Source organism: Scophthalmus maximus, chromosome 1 (assembly GCF_022379125.1).
Source record: "Scophthalmus maximus strain ysfricsl-2021 chromosome 1, ASM2237912v1, whole genome shotgun sequence".
Classification (NCBI taxonomy): domain Eukaryota; kingdom Metazoa; phylum Chordata; class Actinopteri; order Pleuronectiformes; family Scophthalmidae; genus Scophthalmus; species Scophthalmus maximus.
In genome coordinates, this window is record NC_061515.1 from 17185596 (window position 1) to 17199218 (window position 13623).

General features: G+C 39.7%; 1 protein-coding gene across 2 annotated transcripts in view; it reads right to left on the minus strand.

Moving 5' to 3' along the window:
- LOC118299107 (mannosyl-oligosaccharide 1,2-alpha-mannosidase IA) overlaps nt 1-13623 on the minus strand; it is a 186196-nt gene that overhangs the window by 65035 nt on the left and 107538 nt on the right. For both annotated transcript variants that reach the window (XM_035622558.2, XM_035622550.2), the window contains exon 3: nt 7335-7450. In XM_035622558.2, the coding sequence (XP_035478451.1) occupies nt 7335-7450 (116 nt within the window). The remainder of the gene's footprint in view (nt 1-7334; nt 7451-13623) is intronic.

The window sequence follows — 13623 nt, forward strand, 5'->3', positions numbered from 1 at the left end:
CTGTCTAATGTGCCACTATATTCATGATGATGTATTAACCAGCCATTTATGTGGAGGAGGTCATTAACTCAGCTAAATAATGCATCAATTATAAACATCTCTCTTTCGATATACTTGTCTTCGCATGACTCCTTATGAATTAAATCAAATGACTCTGTTGAAAAACTAAAAAAAACTAAAAATAGACTTTTTCCCCAAATAATGCATTATGCAGGAAGGTACCCCAAAATCTAATCTGATAATTTTCTTAACAGCGGGGGGTCTTGCGATGAAAGTGTGGAGTTTGTGTAATGTCATGTTTCTCAATTAGTGTCACAAAATTGTACCAAACTATTATTTTCATTTTGAATTCGTCTGCAGTCTTTTTTTAACAACTAAAAGTTAATTAATGATTCAGTCCAAATGTCTGAACTCTTTTTCTCAACCTCAAAGTAATATTGTTGAAGTTTACTGTGCAAAACTCCAAAATATTTTCTATAGTATAAAATAAAACATAGGCAAGCAGTCTTAACCTTCAAATTTGAAAAGCACAAATATTTTGTAGCTTGACTTGATATCACTGCAGCACATACTATATCAAGACATACTATATACTGTATATAGAAAAATTACGTACTGTAGTCAGGTTTTACGTGTATAATGGAAGTGATATACGTCGTCCGATGTAACCGTTAAACCTCCATTAATTGATTTTTTTTGGCCAGCGGTAGGCAGTGCAATAAGCAGGAAAGACAACACCGTGACATAACCTGAATTCGTCTGGTTCCTCTGAATCTGAGACAGATCTGTCCTCTTGTAGTGGCCAGGATCCCATGTCAGCATTCCCCTCAGCCAAATGAGCCCGTAGGGACAAGGAGCATGAATGATACAACACGTGCTGGTAGATATCCTTAATGACGAACCACCCGCACAAAATGTCCTTTGCCCTCCGCATCCTGAGACAGAATGTCAGCTCAGCTTGACCTCAGCTCTGGGGCATGGCGTGCCAGCCGAAGCATCTCCCTGCACAGTAAATGACACTGCTTTTTCCTCAAGACTGGGAGTGAGTTTGGTCTCGCTCAGCGCAGACAGAAGGTCATCGGGGGTCAAAACACAGCTCCGCAGAAGTAAACAACAACCTTGCTCCAGGTCTCCTCGTTACCAGCTGCCGTCACTTTATAACTCAAACGTGAGCGTACATTTAGAGAACAACTCATTAACAACTCTTTAAGAACAGACTAATTTCTCATTTACAAGCTGGGATACATTAATTTAGATGAGGACGGGCGAAGATTGAAAAATCTGCCTAAACAATATGATGAGATGTCCAAATTGATAAACTGAAATATGAAAATGAGCAATATTTTGATTGCTTGAAATATTTTAGGTAATATCATACACATGCACTTTACATTTGCCCAAAGTGTATGCAAAGTCGAACCCAGTAAACTGACAATCAAGCCAGAAATAGATCCAATGGATTTTCTCGAAGGTGTTGTGGCTCAGTACACACTGTTCAGTAGTTGGTGAGAAGTTGCCGGCAATCTCTCCAATTATTGGTTTAGGTTTCTCTCCCAGGTCAACTCCACAAGCAAACTTTCCCTCCTGTGTGAAAAGTTTGCGTCTTTGTGTGAGAGTCTCCAAGCAAACTGTGTACAGTAAAAACTGTTTCCAGCCTCTGGACCCGGCCTCCTTTTCAGGTCGAACAGGTTAACAGCAACAACGATGCACAATGTACCTGTGCTCAGTTTACCAAAAAGTAAATTACCTCTGGATTATTGCAGCACTGATGTTAATACACTTGAGCTATTTTCAGTCCAAATGCTTCATGCTGCTGCAAAGACAATTTAATTGAGACCTCAAGTTAATGCAGACATATTGTGCTGTACACAGATATCTCAAGCTGACAAAAGAGACTTCAGGGAGATCTGAGGGATTAAGTTGTTTTTTTTGTCCTAGGATGTTTCATGCAGATCTATTTGCTTCTGACTGTGCACAATGTCAAGAAAATATTTAATATTTTATATATAATGTTATGCTTCATTGCTAATGAAACAGCCCCTGCTGTGCTTTACTTCACATTTTAGAACACAACACTAAACAGAAGCAAAACAACAACAACACAAACAAGCAGGACAAAGAATCTTCAGCCAGGCAAGGAGCTCTGTAAGCCTTAGCTTAATACTAATGTTAAACAGGTATGATCTTCACGCTCATGTTCATCATATTAGTTTAGCCAGAGCTGTTGTGAGAGAGAATAGCGACAACTCCATTCACTTGAATGGACCATATTTCTTCAGCCCATCTCAATCAAATCAACATGTGCATTAAAGCATGTTAGTGGATTATATCCAAATAAATTTGTAAAAAAAAAAAATTGTTTAAAAAAACGTATTGAATAACTACATAGAGTAAATACATAGGCATGTCGGTCTGCTATATTGTAAATCAATTAATTTATTGAGTTCTAATTACCAAAAATCGCAGTTCTGTCGCTCGAAATAATTGCGCCAAGAGCTTCTGGGAACTATCTGAAGTCTACATGAGTCAAGTGACGTGCAAGCATGTTGAACTATCGTTGTCGCTACTCTCTCTCTCAACAGCTATGAGTTTAGCATGTCAGCACGCTAAATTCACAGCTAATGAGCAATAAATACAAGGTGTAGCTGAGGAGGACGAGGATGTCACACAATCGGCAATTTCTTTTGTGCCGATCCATTTATTAGATATTCTGATTTTTTTGCTTGATAAGTAAAAACTGAGATCATCATCATCAGTAGCTAATATGAGAGATCAATACTATCTTGGATCATCCTTTGACAGCAAATCCTCATCAACCTTGCTGGTAACTTTTCTCTTACCGAGTCATCAGATTGTGTTACTCTGTGATGCCCAACTATTATTTTTTTTCTGACAAATTGGAATGGGAACTTTTCACAGAGGTTAATATTTTACATGACACACCTGGTGCCTCTACCTGGTTCTGTGGTGTTATATCTCAGCCTTTACAGACAACACAGTTGTTCTGATGGCACCTCCCACACATTTCATGTCCCTGTCACGCTTTTGACCTCCCATGACCTCCCTCCAATTCAGACTGTATATGACAGCATGCTTGAAATAATGGTACGGTCCATCCAATCCTACTCTGCTCTAACCTCTTTCATGCACTCTGCCCCTGTTTAGTGAAGCTTTGCTTACACATGCAACGTCTCCACTACCGAATGGCTAAAGGGCAGAAAAATGCAGCATGCATTCAGCATGACAGAAAAGACACAGCTCCTTTCCTTCGTCACCCACAGGACTTCACACTCACTAAGGTCTCATCTGAGATGTGGAATTATAGGCCTTTGATTGTGCTAATCACCGAGTTCCTCTGCTGTCCTGGTTTGGCCCAGGAGATTTTCACTGTGGTTTATCAGGAGTTATTGTCAGTGCATGTTGCTGAAGAGGCTATGTGGGACTCATCCACAAACACTTTAACCTATGCACAACAGCAATTGTAAAGTCAGAATAGATAAAGTTTCACTGAGGAAAATGTACACACTTCACAGCTTCTTCAGATCCTTCAGTGTGACAGCAGTTAGCAGATGACTTGTTTTTCTCAACCAACTTGAAAACAGCTGAAAATCTGATAAAAACATGAACATGTTTGGCATTTTTGCTTATAATATTACTTAAACAATTTAGCGATCATCAAAATAGCTAGGAATTCATTTTCAGTTAATAAACAAATTGTTCATTCAATTAATTGTTTCAGCCATTGTTATTTTTACAAACTACTTAAAGCAGGATGATCAAGACTTCTTACAATTGTGTTTCTTTTTCTACAATGGCAAAATGAAAGAAAAAAAATCGAATCTGTATTTTTTTTGGAGAAGTTCTAGAGGAGCAATAAAGGCGACATGTTGGAATAAAATCCAGTCTCAAAATCTTCATTTATCACTCTTCATTACTTTCTTTAAATAGTTGTGATGACCTGCCCACAGACAATTACCTGACCACAACCTATATGTCATACAATACTGAAGCTCCCCTTGATAAAACAGTATATAACACTTTATGTTGCATACACAGAAATACGACAGAAACATTTTAGCTAAGTCCTCGTCAGACTCAGGGAATCCCTCAACGCTAAATGGCAGCAACAATGCCAGCGACTTGTTGAGGCTTCACGTGACGGCAGCTTGTGGAAAAATATTGCAAAAATTGGCAGAAACATTCTGGAGCTTCTTTTTGCCCTGAAAATTGGCTCTGCCGCCCGTCTGAGTCAGTCTGTCCACTGAGCGGCTCATCAGGATCTGCATCTGGAGCCAACGCTTTGTTCCAAAGTCGAATGGTCAAGATGCCTTTCAAAGAATTTAATTCGCTCAGTTGCCATGGAGCTTTGAAATCGGTGGTTTCTGCCTTGGTAGAAATCTAAAAGTGGTAAATTCAGCAAATAGGCGGCTGACGTCCAGGCCTCCTGATCGGGGGAGACAGACCGAAACATGTTGCAACTGTTGTCACATCTGTACTGTAATAGTGTTACCCTGTCCTTGTCTGTCTGCCCTTGTTTCACTGCTAACTAGCTATAGACTGGCTGTCACTATGTGTCGAGCTCTGGATGACAGACAGGACAGAACAGATGAATCTAACAAGCTCCTTTGCCGTGTGAGCGACTTCGTCTGGTGACATTCTGATGTAATTAAGAATAATGTTTGCGCAGTTATCCCTCAGTATGCACGTGTCTCTACTCCCACCTTATTTCTTACGCTACTGTATGCGTGGGGCTGCAACTAACCATTATTTTTTATTATCGATTAATCCGTCAATTGTTTTCTTGATAAATCGATTACAAACATGACATATATAATGTTTATTCAACATTTATTTATTCAACTGTATGATCATTATGAAGGTTGTAGTTTGTGGTGCAGTTGAATTGCATCATTCTGAGGGATTTCTGTCAGATACCTATACAATACCAATGCATCTTAGTATAACACAACATAGTTTCAATAATAACAAAAAAAAAACAGCCTGTGCAGCCTTCAAAATGTCCATGAATCAGAATCAACATATTGTATCTCTAAAACATAACATTACAACCCTCATGAATGTGCAGTTTGTTGCACGGTCGTTGGATTAGGCAGCATTAGCTTTGGTTAAGTTTACTGCATGGCAACTGAGTTTGTTAGTTAAATGATGATTTAAATGATAATAATAATACACTTTTTTGCAATTAGAACGTAAAAAAACGAGGGCTGTCCTGTAAAAATAATCCATCTCAAAAGTTGCTCTATTTTGTATTTAATGGGAATACAATTAACGCGCACTTCCTTTAGTTGTATTTCGATAAAATTAGGATATCAGAAACTTTCCTTAGGCTCTTGACAAGCTTGGGTGAACCATTCCCAAGTGTATCATGACAATCTTTATATTGAACCGGTGAGTCGTTTTCTCTGCAGCAGGTTTGTAGATGTGCAAAGTGTGTGTGTGTGTGTGTGTGTGTGTGTGTGTGTGTGTGTGTGTGTGTGTGTGTGAGTGTGCGTGCGGTGTCAGTGTTTTTCTAGGTTAGCAAAGCTTCATGTCTCTCCCACTCTCCTCCCCATTTTGCAGGGAAAACAGTCCCATCACAGATGAATACTGATGAATTACTGTAAGAGAAGATCAATGAATCTAAATAAGTCTTTCTAAAAAGGAAAAAAAAAAAACAACATCTTCCTCGAGACATGTAAATTATATGCCCTTAAATTATCAAAATATATGGAGCATTAACCAAGAATTTGCACAAATATGTCTGTTTTAAATTGTCTCAGAGGAGATGGAGGAGCAGCCGGGTGGGAGGGGGGGAGTGAGGCTGATGGATTGTGGCAGATCACACCCATGACAAAGTGCAGTGTGAAGCGTAAATCTGCATTTGTTGTCTTTATGATTGGTGACTGTGTGGCTGCTTGTCAGTGGCTGCCATTACTGGCTCTATGCACTCAGGCTCAGACAGCTGCCACAGCCGGCAGCTACAGTTCCTCTCGACACTAATAGTCATCTGCATTCACCGGGATAGACCCGGCGCAGAGACAGAGAAGCTGGGAGTGAGTGTGACTGCAAGTGTGTGAGAGAGTATCACCGCCTCTCTCCATGTCTGCCTTTCACCATGCATATGTATGCGTGGGGGTGTTGTGTGTTTGTGCCATGAGTAGTGTAAAGCGGAAGGTTCTCCTTGACGTGTGGGTGAAGCAAACGCTCGCTGTGCATTTCATTGACCTCGAAGCTGGCAGTGATCAAGACAGTGACAAGCTCGGCAAGATGAAGGCACGTCATGTTTTGTCATTTATGAGCTTCAGGTTCGAATCCAGCCCTGGCCTTTCGCCTTTCCTGTCGCACTCTGCTGTCGCTGACGCATGAAGTGGAACACCTTAAAAAACAACCCAACATAAACTCACGGCTAGTAACAACTATTAATGAGTGTTTGGATTGAAGTTACCTTCTTAAGTGAAGTTTGAGTTTCACAGGCCGATTGGTCATGTACACTATGGCACACATGTCCAATACAGGCAGGTGTTCTTAACTTAAGAAGAATCCTTAAAAAATAAATGAGTGATTTTTTTTACTGCTAATTGAGTTACGTTTGTAAGCAAACAAAATCGGCCCAAAGTTGAGCCGTCATTATTACATTGACATAATTACTGCCAAGCATCTAAATTGACACAGATGGGTTTGTAAACTCCATGTTATTACAGACCCTACAAAAACCCACCATTTTTCTACATGCTAGAAAACCATAGGAACCGGAAACCACAGAAAGACCTGTCCTGTCTCTTTTCTGCCTCCACTCACTCCCAACATGATATCACAACTGGAAAAATCAGTTGTTCCAGAACCCCATCGTTACAGACTCCCTGAATAAAAGGGCCATGGCCTCTTCATGCCTTTTCTCTCTCCCTCGATTTTTCGATCTAAAACATCCCTTCCCCCCCCTCCTCTCCTCTCCCCCCTCTTTTATCTATCACATTTTCTGCCCCACAGAGAACTTTCAGAGGGGCAGAGAATCCCATCAGTCGGCAGCACGGCGTGGCCGCTGGCCACACAGGAAGTTTTTGATTTCTGCTGGAATGTCCTGAGCTGTGTAAAACTGTCAAACTCAGTGGATACAATGTTTGTGCTCAAGGACAAAAGCACAGCCTAAAAATCAATCCAGCATGCGAGGCCACTGCTGACAACTTCATCATGTTAATGTCGTCAGACTGTGGTTGAGCCTGGCGGTGGGTCAGTGGTTTGCATGAGTTAACTGAGACTTCAAATTGAGTTACAGACTAAACGGGAAACGATGAAAAATAAAAAGGCCAGTTAGACAGGAAGAAGGAGGGTCTTACTGAGTTTAGGTCCAGGCTGCTCTTCACCCACTCCTTGGCGTCGTTATATTCGTCCATCAACCCCATTATATACAGTGTGTCCAGTGAGTCAATGATGGATGCGCCTCTCAGGCCGCCTGCAAAACACATGAGAGTTCTCAGTTAGTGAATCACCAAACAGACACTTCGCTCAGGAGAAATGTTTTTTACTACACGGGCAACGCTATTCAACAATTATAAGATGTTTTAATGAACACATTACAATAGTTTTATATATAGTTAAGGACATTTAAAAGGTTAATTAATGGTTCATTGTGTGGGGGAATAAAAAAAAATTTAACATGAAATTCACAAGTTTTAGGTGCATGTGATTATTTTTGTATATATGTGATATATTTGACTTTGTAAACAACATTTGTAAAAACACCTGTTTAATATTTTTTTTCACATATAGGCACATGAAGTTTGTAGATATTTTAAATGTCAATGTTGCTTTTGTTTAATAAATCCTTGGTAAGACAATATGACCTATAAGCTGAAATAATTTATCGTGACAAGTGGTTACTGGATTTCTTTAATGTCCACATACAAAATGTGAAATGAAAATATACAGGCTTTGAAAATGTGGACTTCATGGCACAGTTATTGCATTGTCTATTTTTAGTGTATGCTGGTGTATAATTATGTGTAATTTCACACATTCAAAAGAATCAAATCAAGTATAAACCATTTATTACGCCTTCTATATTGTTTATTAAATATTAATAATGTTTATTAAGTCTGTATAAACTACTTAGTGACATAGGAGAGGAAAGATTTGACAAAAATTCCACTTTTGAGAAGAAAGGGTGACAATTATCTGTCAAACTGCCACAGGGGAACAATGAGTGACAAGGAATATGAAACAGTCCTGTGTTCCCGCCTACTTCTTCGTGATGCTTTCAATGCTAATCCCTGAGGTGGTGAAGTTGCCCAGCCAGATGCTGTTTCCTTTGTAGAACAACGACCACAACCCCAAATACAGATTTACATTTACATCAAATTTGTCAAATCATTAAGAGATTTTAATAAGAATCACAAAGGGAAAGAAAGGAATGAGTATAGCAAATAACAGGCTGTTATGTAAGTCGAGTCCTTAGAAGGTTATTAAGTGCTCCGATTTAACCCCAAACCTTTCATGTTCTGATTAGCAACAGTGACTTGATAGTGTCTGTGATAAAAAGCAAAATATAAAAGTCCCTTACACGCTGAGCTTCTGTAATTGCTGCAGAGATGTTGAACGGTGATACTAAAACAGCTTTGTGTGGCCCAGATGAAAAGCAGCTTGTCTCTGCGATTCAAAGCATCAGCTAAAGAAGCATGAGCCACTATAACATGAAAGTCAAGTCATTTAAGGAATCGACCACCAGAGGGAAAAACAAACACTGATACATCGATTATAGCAAACATTTAACATCTGCGACTGGATTAAGCTGATATAATCTGTTCCCCCTTGTTAACTTAAATGCTGCACGTATGTTTATGTGTGTATGTGTGTGTGCGCGCGTAAGTTTGACTTTAGGAATTTCATTTGACGCTAGTGTTGTATACAAGTCACAGTGCCATCTTCCATTGCCAATGGCTGACAGTCATCCCAATGTTGAGCCCAGCAAAACGAGCAGTCTGACGGTCAAGTACGACAGCCGTCTAAAAGAGGGTCATTTTTGACTATGATCTTGTGGATAATTTCATTTGAAATGATTTCTTTTATAAAATATATACATTTCTTTGGGCTTTTTAGTCTGTTATGAATACACAATTTTGATTAAACCCTCTCCACCACCACCACACTCCGCGTAATGCTTAAATGACGATGCCTATAGCCATCGTCATTTAAGCCTTACGCCCAGAAGCCAACCCTTTTTATAGCCATTCATTTCTTTCCAGAAAGTAAATAAGAAATGCTGTGGGTTGTTTATTCCATCATTGGTGGTCTTATAAGAGATTTCACAGCCCATTGCATTCATATACAACCAAATATTATGCAAATGGAGTTGAATTTCACAAAGACAGCTCAACGCAAAGGAAAAAAATAAACACTATCCTTAATGAATTACTCTAAATGAGTTCAAGGGCAAATTATGGCTTTGGAAGTTTGATAACAAGAAACTCTGACTAAAGAGGCAGTGAATCGTAATGTGACCGACTTGGTGACATTAGAGAAATGATGAAAAGTCCTTGTGTTCATCCCTGAGAATACAGAAACGTAGCCTGGAGTAGACCCCTGGATGGGTCTGATGCAATCACACACTAACCTGGCACATTAAAGTCTGTTTTTTATCAGGAATTATTGTTAACGCTCACAATGTGCTAATGACAACCAGACCTTTAGGCAACAAAACACAAAATGGGGAATTGAAACAAGTCTCTTGTGCTGTTTTGAATCCTGCTCTCTGTTTTCATTATTATTACATACACAAAGGAGGTTTCTGGCACGGATACAAGAAAGGGTGGTGTATATCATTGATCACTGATTTCCGATGGATTTTGATGAAAAACAGAAATGTCATGCATATTTTGGGTACTGATATAGTATCTATGAGTGCGTGAAATTTAGTAGGGAAGATTGAATTTAAATGGACTTTCTGGCCTTGGTGATGGTACAAGTATTTCATAATCTTTTAACTTATTGTTTTGGAGTTATAGCCTGATAACGTCATTCTTTGCAATCTCGCTGCTCTCACAGAAGAAAGAAAATTTGCAAATCACAATACAGAAGCTCAAACAAGAAAATATTTGGCGTTACGCATCATAAATTAAAATAATACAACAAGCACATATACAACAGACCCAAATAATATATGTGCATCAGGATAAACCACTCTAACTTTAATCCCACAGGGGATAATTCAGAGATACAGTTTTGCCGTAATCTATTTTTCCATGCTTATACTATTGACTTATGGATTTATCGACTACTTCAGCAATAAAATGATGACTTTATGGTCAAACTGCACAGTGGTTGATGGTTAAAAGGGGTTTTGTTGTATGTGATCTAAATAACATTGGAACCATACTGTCAACAGGTTTACTCAAATTAGTTTCATCCTCTTAGGGATTCTCAATCAGCTTCCACTCTACAAGCCATGATGTTTGTTTAGTATTAGTTGTGGAACTCAACATAAACATGGAAGCAACACCACTGACCTTTTAACCCATCTCTATAGCTTTCCGGACTTGCTGATGAGGTCGTGTGAAGATGCCAAAGGGATTATAGGAAAGAGATCAATGACTTGGCTTGACTGAATCATTGGTGGTGTATGCTTTGGCCATAAATCCAGAACTACTTCTAGTATCAGAGGCAGGGAGACAGGGTTTAAAGCTTTCTACATCTTGGAAATCACTCAGAAAGGTACATTTCGGTAATACTATTCATTTTGTTAAAGATGCTGTGCGATGGCTTTGACTATACAAGTCAAATAAACCAAACATTTCCACTGTCTGGAAGCTAATGTGCCATGGTACGCCTGGTGGCAGTTCACCTCATCCTGTCAGTGAGAGGGCAGCGACAGCCTGAAGCAAGACACATGTAGTCTACATAACTCCACAGTACCATCTGCCGAGGCTCTTAGTCATGTTCTAGTACATATGCAGTGTCAGATGGATGTTGGTGTATTATGTCAGGAAGACTTCCTGCTTCTACTTCAGTTTACGGGAGAGGGGAAATTCAGTATTTTGAGACTCAATTATGGGGAAACTGATTATTTTTATTTTTTTAGTTTGCTTACCGAGCAGCTTTATCTCTATTCCATCACAAATACTGATGGTGACAAGTGAGAGGAGCGGTGTAATCAAATATCTAATGCCCTCTGGTTATCCAACCCCAGAGGTAACTTGCTGTGCCTGCAAGCAAACAGCCGCATGTGGAAAATTCCTATTGAAAACAGCACCAAACCTAAGATGATTGATTGACTCTAAAGATAGACTGAGCAGATCAATCCATCATGGTGTACTCCTTTGGATTCCATGGTCTAGAACCCTATTTATTTCTGTAGCCCTTTGCTACGAATAGAAAGCACCCTGGGGGTTTATTTGAATTCAAGGGCAATAGGGGTTTTCTACCATCTATATTATAAAGACTGATAAACATGCACACTCTGACAGCATCTTTCTTAATTTGCAATAAATAATCTTCATTAACAGACTGACAATTTATCAGATAAAGACTTAATGAGAATGAATGGGAAGACCCAAAGTATTAGCTTTGAATAATCAAATGCAAGGTAAACCAGCCGCGGCACCCCAGACCGGGATTAGTTCTTGGAGCCCAGGGTTCACTACATGTCAGTTGGTTTAGTTTATTTGATTTGGAAGATGGTGACTTGGTCTGTTGAATCAAGATTTAATTTAACATCATATGGACGGCCGGTTGCTTGTACATCATTTACCTGGGGAAAGGGATCGCAGCAGGAAGCTATTGGGTAGGAAGGCAAGACGACAGAAGCAGCGTGATGCTATAGATTACGTTCTCCCGGAGAAACATGGGTTAGAGACAAGTACACCACTTGATGCTATCGTCTTGGTGCCTGATCCCTGTAGATTCCATACCTCCATGGGTAAGGTATGTTTTGGTGGAACAAGTACTACAATACTACACAATATCAGGCAGGTGGTTTTAATTTTGTGGTTGATCTGTGTATGTGTGTGTGCAGGCAAGAAAAGTACACGGAAAGACATTAGTGAGACATTGGCTAGTGGATGTTCATTCATCATGGCTGTCACAGGCCGGTCAGTGTCGTCAGGGGCGATACATTAGACAGCCAGAGACCACATGATCAATCACTCACTGCACCCGTGTGTGTAATGTTTCTCTTTCATGCATCTAACAGTGGCATTATACGCCACCACTGAAATATGACCGTCACTGCTGATTTCCTCTTTTTTTTTACTATAGGAGAAGGGAGAAGAGGTGGAGGAGAGTATATCTTTTTAGAAAATAACGTTATATTATTTTACACCATGGACGGTTTATAGTCAGGTTAATTCACATTTATGAAACCATAAAGACTTTACATGTGCTTGATGCTGACAGCACAATTACAGTTGCAACAGTTAAGAGAAAAAGTTTTCACGGAGAAAAAAAACATCCACTCAGCTTCTTAAATGTGAATATTTTCTGGTTTCTCTGCTCCTCTATGACATTAAACTAATTGACTTTGGCTTGTGAACAAAAAAACATAATTTTGGGGTTTTGGAAACAGGATCGGCATTTGACATTTTATGGACCAAACAACTAATCGATTTAAGGGCCAGTAAGCGATTCTGGAGAAAAGTCTGGTCCGCAAATCTTGACAAACCTCATATATAAACTATACAGACCCTGCTCATTACTGTGCACAAATGTAATTCATGAACTTACAATAAATTTCAAGAGCTGTACATACTTAAAAAAAAAATGTTGCGCTCCACATCAAGTCCATCCTGGGGGAAATGCTGCATGATATTACTGGTCTCCCACTTTTCTCTTTTTCTGTCAACTTACACATACTCAGACACATCTGATATATATGCATCAGGACAGTTTCTCGTTAATCTATTCCCTCGGGCGGATGGTTCAACGGTAACATTTCTGCCCTAATTTTATCCAACCAGCATATGCAATGTGCCTGCAAAATATATGATGTGATTACTGAAATTTCATCGTACGTTCGTTGTGAATTCCATAGACTAAGTACATTAGAAGCTCAATATAGTTAACCAGACAGAAGTAATCAGGTTTCAGAGACGGAGTGCTTTGAGAGTTCAGTGAGACTTACGGGCCTCTCATTTCAGCTTGTGTCTTGTGCCACAAACAGACAAAGGCATAAAGTATTAAAGATGTGGTCAATAAGTCACCATGTTATTCCTCTTTGCCCCGTCATCAAGGTGAAGCTTAGTGATCCAGATGCAGGGATTCACACTAATTACACTACCCTGTTACCAGTGGTTGTCAGTGTCCAATTATCAATCGCCAGGGCAATGAGCATCTTGTTAGCGCTAATGCTGCCTGGCACCACAGAGACAGGGCTAGCGAGCCGGTGTGTCTGTGTGATGGTAATGATATCCAGCTGTTTGCTATTCGGATCACACGCTCAGCACTGCAGATAGAGTGCACCAGGGATATGACTCTGTAGGTGAGTGGACTGCAGGTGAGAAGACGGAAGGCGCCAAAGCCGCAACGGTGGGAGGAAAGGAAGCGAGCTGAGAGGAGGCGGGATTAAGAAGGGTTACTGAGCTGAACATGACAAAGAGGAATAAAATGGAGAGTGAGGAATGTCATGTCCATCAATCA